We start from the raw sequence: 20,688 nt of genomic DNA on the forward strand, positions 1-20,688 counted from the left end.
ACAATGTGAAATTTACAAGAATATTAATGAAGTTCTATTACCTATGTACATGCATGTGAATTTTTAGATACATGAATATGTGATTAACTAGGTACATTAATAACTATTCTTTGTTGGAACAAGTATCCATACAATGTGTGTAATTCCAACACTTGGAACAAGTACGTATACATTGTGTGGAACAACTATCCATACAATGTGTGTAATTCCAACACTCCCCCTCAAGCTGGAGCATATAAGTCAAATGCTCCAAGCTTGGAACAAATATTTTGAATTCTTGGTCCCCTTTAGAGATTTTGTAAAGATTTTTTTTTATTAGCAAAGATAATATATTATAAATATGAAATGGAGTACCAGAGGTACTAGAGTACATCAATCTGAGTACCATACAAATGGTTCCAGAATCAGACAAACCTAGTCTGAGAGGGAACCATTCTATGGATACTAGTAAAATTTACATTTAGTAGTAAAAACGTTCTATCCTCTACTGATACAAAACCCTGTCTAATGCTACTAGACCAATGGTTAAAGTGGATAGTGAAAACTTTCTCAAAGTGCCTGAGCCACGTCCATAGAGTGAATATTGCATCTTCAAACAATGTTAGTGTTGAAAGTTGCATTAGAAAACACTATGCTGTTCCTAAGCTTCCAAGTGGACCATGTTAAGGCCAGCCACCAGCATTGCCACCTCTTCATCCTAACACCATCAGCCTGAACATCTATGTGTTGGAGGAAGTGTTGTTTCGGGGTGAGGGGGACAGCACCTTTTAAATTCAGCCATGACGAAGTTTCCCACCAAATAGGTTGGATTTTGTTGCAATGAAGAAATAAGTGGGCTGAATCCTCCTCATTAGTTCTGCAAAAAGGGCATAAGATTTCTATGAGCTGCACTTGTCTTCGCTGTAAATTCTTTCTTGTGGACAACCTATCATTAATTAACCTCCAAGCAAAAACTGTTATTCTACTTGGAACCTTTATACTCCACAATTTGTCAAAACAATCCTCCCGGCTTCCACCTGCAGATTCCTCCGTTAGCATGTTGTAGGCATTGTGTGCTGAATATTGGCCTGTTGGGTCTCCCATCCACTCCCACCTATCAGATCCTTGTTGCTGAATGATCTTATGTTGGACCTCATTTAGGAAGCTAACAGCCCTGTCAACTTCATTGTCAAACAATGGCCTTCTCCATGTGAAATTCCACTCCCATCCATTGTCGTTGTGGCTTCCCACCTGTTGTATAACCTGGTGCTGCTGTAAGGAAATCAAATACAATCTAGGAAATTTTTCCTACCCACATATCCACCTATCCTCCCAGAATTTGATTTTATCTCCGCTGCCTACCTTCCACTTCAATCTATTTTTAATAAGCTGTCCCTATTGTGTATGATTGAGGGCCCTTTTTAAATATCTCCACCATATTGATTGAGGTCCTGCTCTATCTGCTTCAAACAAACCTCGCCATCCTCCATATTTGAATTCCACTATTCTAGCCCATAATTCTCCGTTGTGTTGCATGAGATTCCACCCCCATTTTCCAAGCAATGCAAGGTTGAAGTTATTGACGTCCTTAATGCCCAAACCGCCCTTTTCCTTTGGTAGACATACTGATTCCCACCTGATCCATGCAATCTTGTTTTGGTCGGGTCCGCCTCCCCATAGAAATCTACGCTGCAATCTCACTAGCACACTGATTTAGGTACCCTGAAAAAAGAGAAGAAATTAATAGGTATTGATGTTAGCATTGACTGTATTAGTGTCACTCTCCCCCCAAAAGACAAATGTCTTTGTTTCCATTTCCATAGTTTTCTCTCGCACTTGGTAATGATAGGGTCCCACATCTGAGTTCTTCTAGGATTCGCTCCAATAGGAACACCTAGGTAGGTGAAAGGAAAAGACATCAAGCTACAGTTGAGGTAATTGGCTGCCTCAGTCTTCCATTGATCCGACACACCAAACGACCCGAAACTACTTTTGGCAAAATTAATTTTGAGGCCTGACACAAGCTCGAAAGTCCTCAAAATTGCCTTGATTGCTTTGACATTTTGCATAGTAGCCTCACCAAAGAAAGTTGTGTCGTCTGCATATTGGAGGAGACTAACCTCCACTTGATTCACGCCCACTGAGAATCCCCTGTATAGACCCTTTCGAATGGCTTGTGACATCAGACCACTTAGGGCTTCAGCAATGATGTTAAAGAGGAGCGGTGCTAAGGGATCCCCTTGCCTAAGTCCACATTGAGGGAGGAAATCCTAGGTTGGACTACCGTTTACAAGGACCGAGACAGATGTGAATTTTAGACACCCCTCTATCCAAAGTATCCATCTGGAGCAAAAACTCATACGCTTAAGCATATATAGCAGGAAATCCCAAGACACCGAATCATACGCCTTCTTGTAATCAACCTTGAACACAATACATGGCTTATTTTTCCTTTTGGCTTCATCAACCACCTGATTTGTGGTTACCACACTGTGCAGCATATGTCTTCCCTCTATAAATACTGATTGACTTTCATCAATGAGGTTATGCAAAACCTTTTTCAGTCTGTTAGCAAGAATCTTAGCCATTATTTTATACATGCAACCAATCAGTGAAATGGGTCTATAATCTTTCAACATGAGTGGGTCCGCCACTTTGGGAATGAGAGCAATGAAGGATGCATTGGAACCCTTTGGGAAGATTCCATTTACAAAAAAATCATCCAGAAAGCAGAGGAAATCAGGTTGAAAGACGTGCCAAAATTGCTTAATAAATTTGAAATTCAATCCATTTGGGCCTGGACTTTTTTCACTCCCGCAACTCCAAACTGCCCTTTTCACCTCATCTTCCTAAAATCGACCCACTAGCATATCATTTTGGTGGTTGTGTACAGTCTTGAAGGTAATCCCATCCAATCTAGGTCTTGCAAAGTCAGGTTCTTGAAAATGCTTCAAGAAAAACGCCCTAACTGCCTCTTTAACTATTGTCGGCTCCTCAGTCCACGACCCATTAATCATCATTCCCTTCAGACAATTTTTCCTGCGGCTTGAATTAATCAACAAGTGGAAGTATCTGGAATTACAATCACCCTCTCTAATCCACCTGGACCTCACTTTTTGTCTCAGTAAGGATTCATGCGATTGAGCTGCCACCCATAACTCTTCCTGAAGCTTTTTTCTAGACACTACTTCTTGAGGCTCTAGAGGTCTGTCAATGGTGTCCTCTTCCAATTTGTTTAAGTCTTCCTCTATCTTCTTATACTTCTTGAGCGTGTCACCAAAATGATCTCGGTTCCAGTTCTTGATGTCAGCTTTGAGTCTTTTAATTTTCTCCTTTAGTATAAATCCTCCCCAACCACTTTGCCGATTGGAAGACCAGCTTTGATGAACGGTCTCCCTGAAGGATGAATCTGTGAGCCAGCAATCAAGGATCCTAAAAGGTTTAGGTCCCCAATCGACGCATTTGGATCTAAGTAATAGAGGGCAATGATTAGAAAAATTCCTGTCTAGTGTGTATTGGGCAGTCCCCAACCATTTAGAAAACCATTCAGGGGATAACAAGAATCTATCAAGCTTGGTTTTGGCTGTACCATTTGGTCTGAACCATGTAAATTTTATGCCTACCCACGGTGCTTCCTCTACCTCCATCTCCGCAATCCAATCATTGAACTCCCTAGAGGTACCGTCTTCCATAGCTTTGTGGCATACACCCATTTTCTCTGCTGGCTGCCTAATGCTATTGAAATCACCTACCATGCACCAAAGACCCCCAGATGCGGGGCTTTTGATCTGCTTAATATTGTCCCACAACAATCTTTTATTGTGAATATCGCAAGGCGAGTAAATGTTGACAATGTGAACTCGCACGGCCTCTTGAAGCCACATTCCTATCAGCAGTAGAAATCCATTCCCAATGACCTTCCTCTCTAGCACAAAAGATTTCTCACTCCAAATGCATAAGATACCACCTGCTGTATTCAATGAGGGTTGTGCTTCCCAGTTGACTTCAGTGTCCCCCCATAAAGCTTGACATATAGACCTGTCAATTGTCTCCTTCTTTGTTTCCTGGATACACAACATATCTATGTGTTGTGTGTTGACCATCCTTCTAATTGCTGGCCACTTGATCCCTTTCCCTAACCCTCTTACATTGTAGGTGATGATATTCATGGGTTGTCCTCCTGTTCCCCAGTCTCTCGACCTCTTTGGTGTCTCTATCTTCCATTTTCATTAGCTTCTGCACATACCCCTTTTGCATAGACCCAGAAGTCACACCTAAATCCATTGCCACGTTCCAGATATGCTCTGCCTCTTTAGACGGATTGTGAGCTGAGATTTCTTCCTCAGTTGCTGGTGATGCTATTGTGGCCTCGAGAGGTTTCTTCTTTTGTCAAGTTTTCCTCGAGTAAAAGCTGAATGAGTTATGTGGGGTCAGATGATTTCGCAATGGGCTACCAAGGTATGGGGCTAGTAATTTGCTAGGAGTGTGGGTAGCAGACACCAACCCAGTATTATCCACTGTCTTCGGGTCACTTGAAGTGGAGGTTTGATGTGGTAGAGGCGTTTTTGTGGTCAAGGCATTAGGTTTGACTGCACATGATTGGGCTTGGTTATTATTGCACCACTATTTTGGTGTACGATGCGTGCTGGAAACATTTGGGTCCGTAATTCCCTTCATTAAGGTTTCGGGATGTTGGGTTGGTAGTGTGGTGGGGGTGTAAATAGCAAAAAATGGCCTAACCTTATCACTCCTTTGCTGGTCACGTGGGCTATTTAAAATAAGGATCTCCTTCCCCTTGGAGACAACGGTCTCCTGCACACAACACTTCCCTCTTTCTAGCAAGGGGCTATGCCTCCCGACAGGGGTGCACATCCCCGCGAGTTGGTTATCTCCATTTTCATGCAAGGTCCACTGTCGGGCCTGTGGGTCAGGTGGCATGTACATCACGGGGTCCTTTGGGGTATCGTCTGGGCTAGAGATTCTGACTTGGTCCTGGACAAACGCAAAGTCCCTTTGGGTACAAGCTTTACCCGTTGGATAATGTTTGTTTTCAATACCGCCAGGTAAAAGTGTATGGCCGTCGATGTCCGATGAACGGCGCTCGCTGTCCGTGGTCATGCCTCCCGGCGTCGAGCACTCGCTATCGACCGTAGGCGCTGGGGCTGCCGCCGCTACCTGCAAGTTAGTGATGTCCGATGACAGGCACGCGCTGTCTGTGGTCTTCCCTCTCGGCATCGAGCCCACACTGTTGACTGTGGGTGCTGAAACTGCCGCCACTACCTGCAAGGTAGGTGAGGTTTGCAGCGACGGCATTGTGACTGACCGCGGCGAGGCCATGTCACTCTCCTCCATAACACTTCCTCCGATGAACTAGCCTCCCTTCAACGCCTACAATAGGGTGGGTCTGCTAAGCTTGCGCTTTCCTCGATGATGTGCACATTGAGGATCTCCCCTTGCATGTGTACGCTGACTGTATGGTTGATTAGGGGGCTCCAAGGTGTTTTTATCAACACCTGTGCCACGTCCAGCTGCCGGAGATTCTCTACGTCGTCTTCAACATCCACCATCTCGCCTATACTTGCCGTAATCTTCTTGATGTGCTGAGTATCCCACATCGTTAGTGGAATCCCCCAACATCGTACCTAGGTTAACCTGTGCCCTGGACGCATCCTCGGATTCCACTTCTCCATTGAGTAGAAAATGGATTCTTGTCCTTCAATCTGTTCTTCCATCAAATTTCGAGCTTGATCGTCTGTGAGTCCAAGAAGCAGGGCCATGTCGTCTCCGATGTACTTTGGCGATGTGGTAGCGGCTATTTCCCACGGGAGTTCTTCTTCGACTCTGTCATACAGTGCCACGTTGTTCAATCTCCCCACCCATGCTTCCTTAAGCCACTTCTGCCCTGTTGTCGGTATATCGAGATGCACCATGGATCGCGACCTATAGCAGATACCATCATCTTTGGTAAATCTGCCCCTTTGTGCCGTTGTGGAGAGGTTTCTCGTCACAGCTTCCACGTAAGATCCGCCCTTCACTCCCACATTCACTTCTGGCTTCATTCTTAGGTACCTACCTCTGTACTCCTCCTTTTGCTCTCCCATTTCTCTTCCCTGAGCTGCTTGGTGTGACATTCCCAGCTTGCTTTGTGAGATGATAATCCCATGGGATTATCAATTGGTCTATAATCCCATGAGATGATACTTCCTTTGTGCGATGATAATCCCATCTTTTGACTGAGCAACTTCAATTCCAAGAAAATATTTAAGTTTGTCCAAATCCTCAATCTGAAAATGACTAAATAAATATTCCTTCAGTTGAGCAATTTTTTCCTGGTCATTTCCTGTGATGACTATATCATCTACATAGACCACCAAGTAAACACATCTACTCGATGAGGTATGACAATAAAAAATTTAATGGTCTGCTTCACCTCGTTTCATCCCAAAAGCCTGAACAACTGAGCTGAATTTTCCAAACCAAGCTCGTGGGGATTGTTTGAGTCCATAAAGAGACCTCCGAAGTTTGCAAACCAAGCTAGATTCTCCCTGAGCAACAAATCCTGATGGTTGCTTCATATAAATCTCCTCTTCTAATTCCCCATGTAGGAATGCATTTTTAATATCCAACTGATACAATGGCCAATGACGGATGGCAGTTATGGCATGAAAAAGTCGAACAAAAGTAATTTTAGCCACAGGGGAGAAAGTATCTCCATAATCTAGGCTATAAATCAGGGTATAACCTTTGGTTACCAATCGAGCTTTGAGGCGATCAATCTGTCCATTGGCCCCAACTTTTATAGCACATAGCCATCGACAACCAACAGGTTTCTTGTCTAGGGGAAGAGGAATCAGCTCCCAAGTACCATTATCCTCCAAAGCCTGCATTTCATCAATCATGGCTTGTCGCCATCCCGGATGATCAAGTGCTTCACAAAGATTTTTAGGAAGAAAAACAGAAGATAAAGAGGAAACAAAAGAATGGTACGAAGAAGAAAGACGATGATAACTTAAGAAGTTATAAATAGGATAAGGATTACGTGTAGACCGAGTACCTTTCCTAAGAGCAATGGGCAAGTCAAGATTTTCTTCGGATAGGGTTGTTTGCCGGAGTAGGACATGATTCAGCTGGTCTTTCATTACCTTCAAGTTCTGCGTCAGGAATTCGAAGATGACGTCGATATACGATGGGTGATCTTTGAGTCTGCTCAAGTGGAAGATTGTCAGGAATATCTATGGTAGAATCTACAGTTGACTCTGATTCCTGCAAAGAAGGTGATGGACCTAGATAGGGAATAGGAAAAACTTCTTGAAAAGTATTGGACTCAACCATGGAGGGAGCAAAGTATAGTTTTTCTTCAAAAAAAGTTACATCTACAGAGATATAATAACGATTGTGAACAGGAGAGTAACATCGGTAACCTTGCTGTAATCTGGAATATCCAAGGAAAACACATTTGATGGCTCGAGCAGCAAGCTTATCAAGACCTGGAGACAAGTTATGAACAAAACAGGTGCATCCAAAAATACGTGGATCAACATGAAACAATGGTTCTTTAGGAAACAAAATGGAATGTGATATTTTATTTTTAATAGAGGAAGAAGGCATCCGATTTATCAAAAAACAGGCTGTCAAGACTGCATCACCCCAATGTTGGACAGGTACATTGGCATGAAGTAATAATGTCCGAACAATCTCAATAAGATGCCTATTCTTCCTTTCGGCAATGCCATTCTCTTGAGGAGTATGAGGACAAGAGGACTGATGGAGAATGGCTTGCGCTGACAAAAAAGAAATAGCAAAAGAAAAGTATTCTTTCGCATTATCACTCCTAAGGATCTTAATTGTCTTACCAAACTGAGTTTTAATTTCATTAACAAACTAGTGATGTACTACAACCAAGGTATGACCTAACCGAAGAGAGAGAAATGAGTAGAGAGAGAAACACTGGGTGGGAGAGAGTTAGGACTAAAAGGAAGAGGAAACAGAGTGTTAGAGAGAACTTGAGGGAGGGTCCCCGCCTGACCTATGCCGGGAAAAGGAACGGACATGGCCAAAGCTACAAGCGAGCAAATTAGAGAGATCAGAAAGACATAACATCCTTCTATTTCACCCGTTTCCCTGAGGACGCAACTGAGAAAGATTTGTGGCACTACTTCAAAAAATTTGGCGATGTAAGGGAAATCTTTATTTCCAAAAAGAGAAACAAGCTTGGCAGGAAGTATGGTTTTGCAAGATTTAGAGGAGTGGAGGACATTCACAAGCTAGAAAGAAGACTAGACAACTCCATCTTTGGTGGGCTAAAGATGCACGTCAACACCCCAAAGTTTGAAAGAGCACAGGTTAGAAAGACACTTTCAGCAGCCAAAAGACGAGAATGTGTTGAGCAAATTGTTATGGAGACAAACAGTGGAAGACAACAAGGAGCGGGAATGAAGCAAGGATCGTACGCGGAGGTTGTGATGAGGAACGTTCCAAGACCACACCAGAGGAGAACATCAGCCACTGACGATCACAACACTCACAGATCACGTTCATCGGTGTATCTAGACATTTCACTAACAGGGCAAAAATGGCTTAATGAGGCATGGGTGGGGAGGCTGAAAAATCCAGCTTTGTTTGATAGGGTCAAAGACGATCTCCTCTGGGATATCGGAACCAACATATCGCCGAAATACATCGGGGACGATATGGTTCTGCTTCTCGGCCTCACCAATGACAAAGCAAAGCGAATGATTGACGTGGAAAGTGAAGGAGGGGATTCGTTGTTCTATTCACTAGAGAAGTGGAACCTGCGGATGCGTACGGGTTATAGTTGACATGGGTAAGCTGCTGGGGAATACCTTTAGCGGCCTAGGACACCACCCAAATACAGAAGATAGTGGCTTCTATCGAGGACTTGATCGACGTCGACGACGATGTTGAGGAACTCCAAAAACTGGACAAGGCCCGAGTCCTAATCAAAACACCGTGGACGCCGATAGAAGAACACACTGTCGACGTACACATCCAAGGGAAGGTATTCAGTATACACATCACGGAGGAAAGCGCAAATCACTCAGGCGCGTGCCATTGCCTCCGAAAGAGGTATTTGAGCTCATCGGAAGAAATCTACTCAGAGGATAGTGATGCTGGAACGCCTCGGAGCGTAACGAACTTGAGAATGGAGAAGGAGCATGAGGTGCAGTCCATGACAGCGTCGGGAGTCACCATAGCGGCGACAATGGAGAAGGAGCATGAGGTGCAGTTCATGGCGGTGCCGAGAGCCACCATAGCGGCGACAATGGAGAAGGAGCATGAGGTGCAGTTCAAGGCGGTGCCGGGAGCCACCATAGCGGCGTTAATATTCAGCCAAACATCACCATCGGAAGTAACGTCGTCGGGAACATCGCACCGTGACCGCGCTATTAACCGGAGGATCAATAACCACAAAAAACCCAATGGATAAAGCAATTATCCAGCGGCCTTTTGTGCTATCCAAGTTAAAAGTCAGCGTTGCAACTCCAACGGCTATCGCCGGGGCTGGAAACACTACTTTTGGCACGGTCACACATGACCACCACTGTGCCATGGCTAATGAAGGGGAAGCGCAGAAAAAAGTGAACATGAGACCTGCCGACAGTACAACAAAGTTGCCTGAAATAGGAAGCTATGACGTGGACAAGAGCTTTATGCCTTTGGGAAGGCAGATTTTAAATAATCCCCAGTCACGTGACCATGGGGAAGACCCTCTAATTGGACTGGGCTTTGCTGAACACCCCCCCTGGAAACACCTTTCCAGCACGCTGCTAGTTCAAATATATAAGCACTGCAGGCCCAAATAGCGCATGCAGAGAGTACGTTAGGAAAAGATGGTGCACAAAGCAAGATGACCCAAGTTGTCTAGCTTGTCCACTCCCTCACACAGCTACGGAATTAATAACTCCCCCACAACAGCAACAACCACGCATCAATGACAATCAAACAAAAAAGCAAGAACAAGCCACTAAATGTCTCGAAAACAAAACAGCACAAGCAGTAGCGGTGGAAGCTGATTTAGTCAACAATCAGACTCAAGAGGCAGAAGTTTTATGGAAAATGGCACAAGAGTTGGGTGTCACTAGCGGGCCAATACAAAAGAGCTTTGTGGAGAAAATAATGGAGATGGAGGAAAGAGACAACAAAGAGGCAGAGAGGTTGGGAAATAGGAGTGTGACCCCATGAACATTATCACATATAATGTTAGAGGGTTAGGGAGGGGGGGTTAAATGGCCAGCAATTAGAAGGTTGGTTAATAAACAAGACATAGACATGCTCTGTATTCAGGAAACAAAAAAGGAGGCAATTGATAAACCCATGTGCCAAGCATTGTGGGGAGATGTTGATGTTACTTGGGAAGCACAACCATCAATTAATTCAGCAGGGGGAATCTTATGTATATGGAGTGAGAAAACATTTCAGCTGGAGAGGAAGGTTAGCGGGAATGGTTTCATAATGCTGACAGGGAAGCTGATCAGGGAGGCACAAGAAGTTCACCTCATCAACATTTACTCACCATGTGACTCTCAAAATAAGAGAGTGCTATAGGACAATATTAAGCAGCTGAAAAACCTAAACCCTGGGGGTTTGTGGTGCATATTGGGGGACTTCAATAATATCAGAATTCCTGCAGAAAGGATGGGTGCTTGCCAAAGGGGGCTGGGAGATAGCAGCATGAGCGAGTTCACTGAATGGATAGAAGAGTTGGAGATGGAAGAAGCGCCATGGTTGGGAAGAAAATTCACATGATTCAGACCAAATGGGAGTGCTAGGAGTAAGCTGGACAAATTTCTTATATCTCCAGAATGGCTTACTAAATGGCCTGGAACCACTCAATGCACATTGGATAGGAACTTCTCAGATCATTGCCTAGTTCTGCTTTCATCCAAATGTGTAGATTAGGGTCCCAAACCATTTAGGATTCTTGAATGTTGGCTTTTGGACAACTCTTTCAAGAAAACTGTACAAGAAAGCTAGACCTCTAATCAACAAAGAGGATAAGGAGGGTATGCACCAAAAGAAAAAATTAAAAGGCTAAAGGAGAGGTTGAAGGCATGGAATAGAGAACATTTTGGTGATACTTTCAAGAAATACAAGAAGATTGAGGAAGATTTAAACAAGTTGGAAGAGAAGACAATAGACAGACAATTATCTCCCCAAGAAATGTTGTCTAGGAAGCAGCTTTAGGAAGACCTGTGGGTAGTAGCTCAATCACGAGTCCCTATTAAGATAGAAGGCAAGATCTAGATGGATTAAAGAGGGTAATTGTAATTCTCGATACTTCCATTTGATGATGAATGCGAGCCGTTGGAAAAATTGCCTAAAAGGGATGATGATTGATGGATCTTGGATTGAAGAACCAATAAGAGTTAAAGAGGCAGTCAGGTTACACTTCTTATAGCATTTCCAGGAATCTGATCATCATAGACCCCAATTGGATGGGATCTGTTTCCAGACCTTAGGCAGCCATCAAAATGAGATGTTGGTTGAACAATTTCAAGAGGATGAGGTCAGAAGAGCTGTTTGGAGTTGCAGGAGTGACAAAAGTCCAGGCCCAGATGGACTCAACTTTAAATTCGTAAAGCAATTTTGGCATATTATTAAACCTGATGTACTTCGGTTCTTGGATGAATTCTATGTCAATCGAATTTTCCCAAGGGGCTGCAATGCCTCTTTCATAGCCTTAATTCCCAAGGTGGCGGGTCCACAAATGCTAAAGGAATACAGACCTATTTCACTAATAGGTTGTATATACAAGATAGTAGCTAAGATCTTGGCTAACAGACTGAAGAAGATCATGCCTCTTATCATAGATGAAAGGCAATCTGCATTTATAGAAGGAAGACATATGATACATAGTGTGCTGATAGCAAACGAGGTGATTGAAGAAACTAGGAGAAGTCAAAAGCCATGCATTGTATTCAAGGTTGATTATGAGAAGGCATATGACTCAGTTTCTTGGGATTTTCTAATCTATATGATGAGAAGGATGGGTTTCTGCTCCAAATGGATACAATGGATTGAAGGGTGTCTAAAATTCGCATCTATTTCGGTCTTAGTAAATGGGAGTCCCACATCCAAGTTCCTACCTCAAAATGGACTTCGACAAGGGGATCCATTGGCACCTCTCCTATTTAATATTGTTGCTGAGGCCCTAAATGGGATGATTTCACAAGCTATGGGGAGAAACCTATTTAGGGGATTCCTAGTGGGCTTAAATAAGGTGGAAATCAACATTCTATAATATGTGGATGGCACAATATTCTTTGGTGAGACATCCATGGAGAATGTTAGAGTAATCAAGGCGATTCTGAGGACCTTTGAACTTATATCAGGCCTCAAAATTAATTTTGCAAAAAGCAGCTTTGGAGCTTTTGGCACGTCGGAACAGTGGAAATCTGAGGCAGCAAATTACCTCAATTGTAGCTTGATGTCCATTCCTTTTACCTACCTTGACATTCCTATTGGAGCAAATCCAAGAAAATGTCAGACATGGGACCCTATCATTAGCAAGTGTGAGAGAAAATTAGCGAAATGGAAGCAAAGACACCTTTCTTTGGGGGGGAGAGTGACTCTCATACAGTCGGTCTTAACATCCATTCCTATTTATTTCTTTTCTTTTTTCAGGGTCCTTAAAAAGGTGGTGGACAAATTGGTGAGACTACAGAGGAGATTCCTGTGGGATGGTGCAGATAAGAAAAACAAGATAGCCTGGATCAAATGGGACACAGTGAGCCGTCCAAAGGAGCATGGGGGACTGGGAATCAAGGACATAACGACTTTTAATCTGGTACTACTTGGAAAATGGAAGTGGAACCTATTTCAGAACCAAGGGGAGTTGTGGGCAAGGGTGTTGGAGTCTAAATACGGGGGCTGGAGGAGTTTGAGTGAAGCACCTCCACACATCATTGAATCCACATGGTGGAGGGACTTCAGGCTGGTTTTTCAAAATCCGCAACACGGTGATGCATTGCAAAATGCAAGGTCATGGAGGGTTGGATGTGGTGACAAGACTAAGTTCTTGAAATACAATTGGCTGGGCGACGACGGTACCCTATTAGCCAAATATTCAAGGTTATACATCATATCCTGTTAGCAGAATTAAGTTATCCAGCAGATGGGATCTCACAAAGACAGGATGAGAATGGGATTTAAGGTGGAGGAGAGCATTTTTTGAAAGTGAGATAGACATGGTTGTTTCATTCCTAGCAGATGTTGAAGGAAAGACAATTCCTCCTTAGAGAACAGACCAGTGGGTGTGGACGGTAGATCCAAGCAGTCAATACTCGGTTAAAAGTACCTACAATATGTTGAGGGGATAGATAATGGAGGAGATTCAGGATAGGACTTTCGAGGAACTGTGGAAACTCAAGGTCCCAAATAAAATTTCTGTCTTTGCCTGGAGATTACTCAACGACAGACTACCGACAAAAGCAAATCTGCAAAGGCAACAAATAGAGATAAATGACAGCAACTGCCCTTTCTGTAGAAGCATGGACAAGAATGTAGGCCATCTGTTTTTTCATTGCAGCAAAATCATCCCTGTGTGGTGGGAATCATGGTCTTGGGTGAATATTGTAGGGGTTTCCCCAATGAACCCAAAACAACATTTCTTCCAACACATTCTTGGAGTGCCCGAGGGAATAAGGGCTAACAGTTGGAAGTGGTGGTGGTTAGCCCTGACATGGATCATTAGGCAGCAAAGGAACAAGGTTATCTTTTCCAATGACACCTTTGATGCCAGCAAAGTGCTAGATGATGCAGTTTTCCTGCTATGGACATGGCTCAGAAATTTGGCAAAGGGTTTTGCCACTCATTACAATCAGTGATCTAGTAACCTTAGAAGTGGATTTATTGTGTAGTGCAGGGTATAACAGTACATTCAGATCAGATATTAGTTTCATCTATGTATCCAAAATTTGGTTCACATACTTCTTTAAGTCTGCTTTGGAACCAAATACCAATTAACTTATAATGTACTTTTCAGTACCTCTGGTACTAAAGCAATATACATACTTATTTTTGTTGATTAAAAAAATTTCATTAACAAAAGAATTGAGAATGGACAAAATTTCAGATCGTTCTTTCATTAAGATAATCCAAGTACATCGAGAAAATTCATCAATGAAAGTAACGAAATATCTATAACCCATAGACGAAACACGACTAGGACCCCATATATCAGAGTGAATAACCGAAAAAGGAGAATCAACACGACTTTCAACATGCCTAAAAGAAGAACAGACATGCTTTCCTAGTTGACATGACTTACAAAATTTTTAAGACTCGAAACTATTATTTTTAATTTAGATAAATGTGAGTGTCCCAAACGTTCACGAAGGAGCTTTGGTGATGTGGCAGCACTGCAAACCCAAGAAAGATTAGGCTTGAGGTAGTAAAGACCATGAGATTCATGTCCTACGCCAATCGTCCGATCCATACCACATTCCTGTATGACAAAGGAGTTAGCATCAAATGTTATTGAACAATTACGAGAACGAGTAAGCTGACTAAGAGATATTATATTGAAAGAACAACCAGGTATGAGCAAAACAAAGTTTAAAGATAAAGAAGAAGTGGGTGATACATGACCAATTCCTATTGTTGCAACTCTAGAACCATCGGCTTAAGTAATGAAATGAGGAATTTTAGGAGGAGAAAGGGATGAAAATAAAAAAAACTATTACCAGCAATGTGATCAGAAGCACCTGAATCAATTATCCATGGACTTTGATTGTTACTAGATTGGGAAATGCAGACAGTGGAGTTATGACCACTTATAGTAGATGATGTTAGAGATTCCTTGGCAGCGTTTAGCTGGAGATATTCTTCATAGTCAACCTTCGAAAAATTTATCTTAGATGTTTCAGACTTTGAAATATTCACTGATTTTTCGGGGAATCCGTGAATAGAATAACAAGTGTCTTGTGTGTGGCCCGCTCTCTTACAGTAAGAACATTGAGGGCGACCTCCTCTTCCAACTCCTCTTCCTCGATTTCCACGACCACCTCGTCCCCCTCGATTAGATACCATGGCAAAAGTTTCAATACTATCAACTGAATTTCCTCCTATTTTTGGTGAGGGGACTCGAAGGAGTCGGGTAATTAAATTCTCTAGAGAAGGAACTTCTTGGCCAGTTAAGACTTGGTCACGAATATGATCAAAATTTGGATGCATCCCACGTAGTACCAACACCATATATAGATTATCAAGTTTCCTCTTTATGTCTTCAAGTTTATCGGCTTCCAATGATAATTTTAACTCCTCCACTGCAGATTGGGCTTTCGAAACATAGGCAACCATGCCATGATCAGTTTGTTTAAGAGTGATCAATTTTTGAGCAGCATCATACAATTGTTGAATGTCATTAGTAAAATACTTTGTGCCTTTTTCCAAAAAGAATAACAAGTTTTGAAGGCTCTGAAATTTGTCAATATAGTTGGCTCAACAGACTGCCACAAGATAGCACAAAGTTGATAATCAAGTTCCTTCCACTGCTCGCGTTTGTCTTCTGAAATCTTTTCTGAGGATTGCTCTAGATGTTCTTGATAACCTTGGCCAAGAAACCAAAGTTTAACAGAGGCTGACCATGCTAAATAATTTTTTCCATTCAATTTTTCTGAAGTGATTGTTGGTGTTCCAGAGATAGAGAAGGCAGGACCATCAGTTTTCTGAGAGTCTGAAGCCATTTCAGCACTTGTCTAAGAGCTGTCTAATCGAAGAACTGATCACCTAGGAAGGAAGAAGAGAGGCCGGCGATTTTTGGTGAGGGTGGTGAGGGTGACCAAGGCGGCCTTGGATAGTGGGCAGGTCAGTGGAAGGGACTTTTGGATATTGAGGTTGCTGTTTGGACAAAGGGACAAAGATGGGACTTTAGGTTCTGTTGACCAGATGCAGAAACTTTTAAAGAACAAACAAGGTGGCTCTAGATACCATATTGAAGAGACTAGAGGTTGCGAAATGCTTGAGTGCTTAACCCACTCAGCTGATCTATATTTATATAGACTTAGGGAGTAAATACAATTTGAAATTTACAAGAATATTAATGAAGTTCTAGTACCTATGTACAAGGTACATTAATAACTATTCTTTGTTGGAACAAGTACCCATACAATGTGTGGAACAACTATCCATACAATGTGTGTAATTTCAACAAATGTTACTTCAGTTTTTTGTTAGTTATGAAGATTATTAAGAAAAACAGATGGTTATGATTGGTTAATGTTTGGTTCCATGTGAAGTGGATCTTTATAAATTTTGTTGCATAAATTCTTTTTGTTCACTTTTTGGAATTCTGATGCTATCCTTTGAATTGTGAATGTACAAGGGAAAAAGAAAAAAAAAGGCATCAAGAATTCTGCTAGCTTGATCTTCTTTATTTAACCATTATATTGTTTGAAATGTAGAAAAGCCTAAAATGATCCTACAAATATTTGATGTTACCATCTTAGTCTTCTGAAGGTTTTTAAATGCTTTTGTCGCCAATTTGTCTGTCAAAATACACATTCTGGTTACTAAATTTTTCATTTGGGATCACCATTTTTGTCCTTCATAAGAACAAATGTGGTGACGATTCAGATCTTTAAGGGACTAACTTGGTGACAAAAACTTTAGAAGAATAAAGTGATGACACTGTAATCATTGGGGAACCATTTTAGAAGTTTGCTCTTTTCAATTTTAATTAGCTTCATGATCTTTAGAAGAATAAAGTGCTGACATTAATTAAATCATTGAACATGTGTGCTTAAAAAACTACTGAAATTTATATTTATGGTTTGGAATCTAAGAGTACCCAGCTAATTTAGGAAAGAATAAAGTAAATCACACCTTGTATAGTATCAAGAGAAGAAAAAATTAGAGAGTTCATATAAATATAAAATCAAATAATTGTTTTGTTGAAATTAGAGATAAGGTAGAAGTTCTCGTCAAAAGGGTTAAGTGTGTTAGAGGAAGTTGTAGTTTTCCATTTGCTATGTATGGATGATGCAAGTTTGTTTTCAGAAAAGAACAGAGATGGCCTCATTGACGCTTCTATCATTATATAATTCATTGAGTCTGTGCTTTGGTTTAAATTTTAAAAACAATTTGCGAAGTGTGGCTTGACCAGGTCGAGTGTTGATACTAGACTCTTTCTTCTAGCTTGTATAGCTGGTTGTTTGACCCTTGTTTGACTTCTTACTCTGGTATTACATTGTGATTCTTAAAAGTTCTAAGTGCTTGAATGAATTGAAGGATGGTTCCTTTTGTATAAGGGGCCAAAATAAGTCTCATACAAATTTGTTCATTTAGCATCCTACTTTTTTTGAAAGAAAGTCAGAGCCATTCTATTTATCTTTTCTATCAAGAGAAATGCTAGCAACATGCTCTCTGACACTCTCTTTTGAATACACTCTTTATTATTGGCTTAAATTTATTGAAAAACACAACTTTTCGTGGGTGTTCACTTAATGAGTTTCTTTCCGAATTTTGTAGTTTTTAATAAGTTTTAACTAATAATAAAGTGTATGTTTGGAAGAGTGTGTTGCTAGCACTCATCTTGAGAAGTAATTTCTTCCCTTCAGTTAAATTTTTGTTTTGACCTTTATGCACACAACTTAAAGCACAATGTCACCCCATCCTCCATTGGTTGGCAATTACTGAGAAGGTACTGTACCATTTCTGAAGTTTTATTCTTTCCATTAGCAGATTCTTCAGTCCCTCTCTATTCAGGGCCTCATCTCATCAAGTGGTGGTGGTGGTGGTAGTACTGCTAGTGGCGATGCAGGGAGTAGTGGTGCTTCAAGAGCAATTGTTAAAGACAGGTAGCTTTTTTGTTGCTTCCTTATGGACTTTATTTCAAGTAAACCATTTGGCCTTTCTTTTCACATGTCAGTGTCTCTGTTCTCAGGTTTAAGACATTCAATACTATGTTTGAGGAACTTCATCAGAAACAATCTCAGTGGACAGTACCAGACACAGAGTTGCGTGAGTCTCTTATTCTTGCAGTTGCTGAAGTCTTGCTGCCTGCCTACAGATCATTTGTGAAACGTTTTGGGTGCGTATTCTCCTTTTAACCAACTGCTTGAATTCTAGCAACACACTCCTTGGTATTTTCTTTTTAACACGCTCCAAACTATTAGCTGAAATATATTACAAAGTAGAAACTACAATATCATGAGACTCGTTACACTAGGAGTGGGACCCCCATAATTTTGTAATTGACAAAATTCCATCTAATAGTTAAGAGTGTGTTAGAGAGTGTTGTTAGTATTTTTGTAACTGTTTTATATGATTGCATCATTTACTCAATTAGGAAAATTGCACTCTGACCACCCCTGGTAAATGCCATCATTGGCCAAATTCCATCTAATAGTTAAATTACACTTCTTTTCCTTGAGAGATTAATATGTTATGTTTAAGTCCAATTTAGTGTGAACTAGCTTCTTTGGGACAATTTTTTCTCTCCTGTGATTCTAAGCATCATTGGTGATAGTTATGAACCTTTACTATTAGATACGAAGATTTTGGGTGATGTTCCAAAGTTAGACAAAGACAATAGGGGAGGTAAGGTGTTAAAAAATAGTTGCCAATGATAGTGAAAATGGCAGAGGAAAAATGTTTTTGGGAGGCTCATAGTCGTAGTTGCTCATCAGTTATCACTACTAAGGTTCATTTACATTAAAATAGTAAAAATATAAGATTTCATCCTTAAGTGACGGAGTGTAATTTTTAAAACCAGAGGGGATAACTGTAATTTGAGTATCTTTGAGAGTGTGTAGTGTATCCTAATCAGTTTATCTTTACTTTATGGGAACAAGTATCCATGTAGTGAACTAATGTGTTTTCCTCCTTGGCAAATAAAGTAAATAAATTTTCTGACAGTTTTATCTAGTTACCAATTCACTCCTTCAACACCTCAAGGGTTAATTTGTTGGCCTTGTCTTGTGGTTTTGGTACGAGCTATTATTTAGCTATATAAATTTATTAAATTATAACTGAGATCCTTGTGCTTCACAGGCCACTAGTGGAGAATGTAAAGAGTACTCAGAGGTACGTCAAATACACTGCTGAAGATCTAGAGCGAATCTTAGGTGAGTTTTTTGAAGGAAAAAACATGAATGATAATAAGCGGTAATCGGAGCCATGTTGGAGGTAGGCTAGTTTGCCTCTACATCATGGTATTTAGAGATCAATAGGATCTAGATTTTACATTTAGCACATATGGAATTTTTAATGTCTTAGTTTATCTCTTTTGAGATGCATATATATGTAATAAGGGATTGGTGCCCCATCAAACATGGTGAGGTCAAAGGTCATAAAGTTCAAAGTAAAGGAGAGGGGATAGAAGTAATCTGTTATTGTATTTATTGATAGAATAAAGAGATATGTAACAAGTGATACACAAACTATATTTATAGAAGCGATGAGCATGGGAGCTACTGGAATGGGATCTATATAAGTAAACATAATCAGAAATGCTAGCTAAGTATAGGCAGTTGCAATAAATAAGCCACCTAACAAACTAACCCATGCCAAATCCATGAGCTACTATGCAACTATGATCTTGTCACTACATGTTTGATTTCACATTTAAGGTTCTCTGACGCGCGTCAACCGGAAGCGAAAATTATAGCTTCTGCAACGTTTATTTGTATTTGATGCAGTTTCATTAGATAACGTGTATATAATGCCAATAAGTTAGGTTGGAAACTAATGGGGACTTGAACTTATTACTTGTTAGATGAAAGACGTATATTGTACTACTTCTGACTCCTTGATATTTGAATTGCCATTTATTTAATTCAAGAAATTTTATATTAAAAAAAGAAGTGTTGAGTACTGTTTCAGTATAGTGATGATAATGGGGTCAAGGTGGGTGTGGGCTTTAAGCATCTGTCCCCATTTTTATTAGCAAGTGACTGGTCGTAGTGGATATCAAACATCAAACGATATAAGTGGATATTTACTAGTTTACAAATTATAAAGAAAAAAAATATCATATAATACCATAGTATGATAAATTATTTTTGTAACATCTAACTTTTATATATAATAATTTATTTATATTAAAATAAAATTATATAATTAAAATAAATACATATAAAATTAAATATTAAATATTCATTTTAATTTATCAATTTTTATAATTAAAAAAATTAATAATTCTTCATTAATGATACATGTAAAATAGTGATTATAATATTAACTAAACAGAATAAGTTTCCTAGTATGTTATTATCATGAATTTAATTCTTATCAATTTTTTTCCACTTTATTTTACTTTTTATCATATAAGCCTCTATGTCAATAACCTATATAAGCCTTAGACAGTATCATTATATCACAATAAATTCAACATTTAACTTTGCATGGTTAATTAATGATTAAGTGACTGAAAGATTGAAATTATTTGTTCTAAAAAATACAAAGACTAGTCTTGATTTAGAAATAGAAAGATTAAAACTATAAATTTAAAATTATAGGAGAACTAAAATTATAATTTAACCAATTAAATATTATTGGCTTAACTATGTTTTTATACTGCACTTAACTATTGTTTAGTCATTTAAATTTAGGATACTTTTATCTTGGTCTTCCAGTTAAAAAAAAAATAATGTTTTAATCCCCCAAAATTTTTTCATTTACAACCATGGCGTATTTCCGATGCTTGAAGCCCTCGCTGACCTGAAGTCATAGAGAAAGATTCTTCTT

General features: G+C 40.3%; 1 protein-coding gene across 1 annotated transcript in view; it reads left to right on the forward strand.

Annotated features, from left to right (window-relative positions):
* LOC100797989 (exocyst complex component EXO70A1) overlaps nt 1–19,415 on the forward strand; it is a 52,699-nt gene extending 33,284 nt beyond the window's left edge. The window contains exons 10-12 of the mRNA XM_003555648.5: nt 17,683–17,798; nt 17,885–18,031; nt 18,994–19,415. Of these exons, the coding sequence (XP_003555696.2) occupies nt 17,683–17,798; nt 17,885–18,031; nt 18,994–19,111 (381 nt within the window). The 3' untranslated portion in view covers nt 19,112–19,415. The remainder of the gene's footprint in view (nt 1–17,682; nt 17,799–17,884; nt 18,032–18,993) is intronic.
* Nucleotides 19,416–20,688: the final 1,273 nt, after the last annotated feature.

The sequence above is a fragment of the Glycine max genome, chromosome 20, assembly GCF_000004515.6.
Source record: "Glycine max cultivar Williams 82 chromosome 20, Glycine_max_v4.0, whole genome shotgun sequence".
NCBI classification, from domain to species: domain Eukaryota; kingdom Viridiplantae; phylum Streptophyta; class Magnoliopsida; order Fabales; family Fabaceae; genus Glycine; species Glycine max.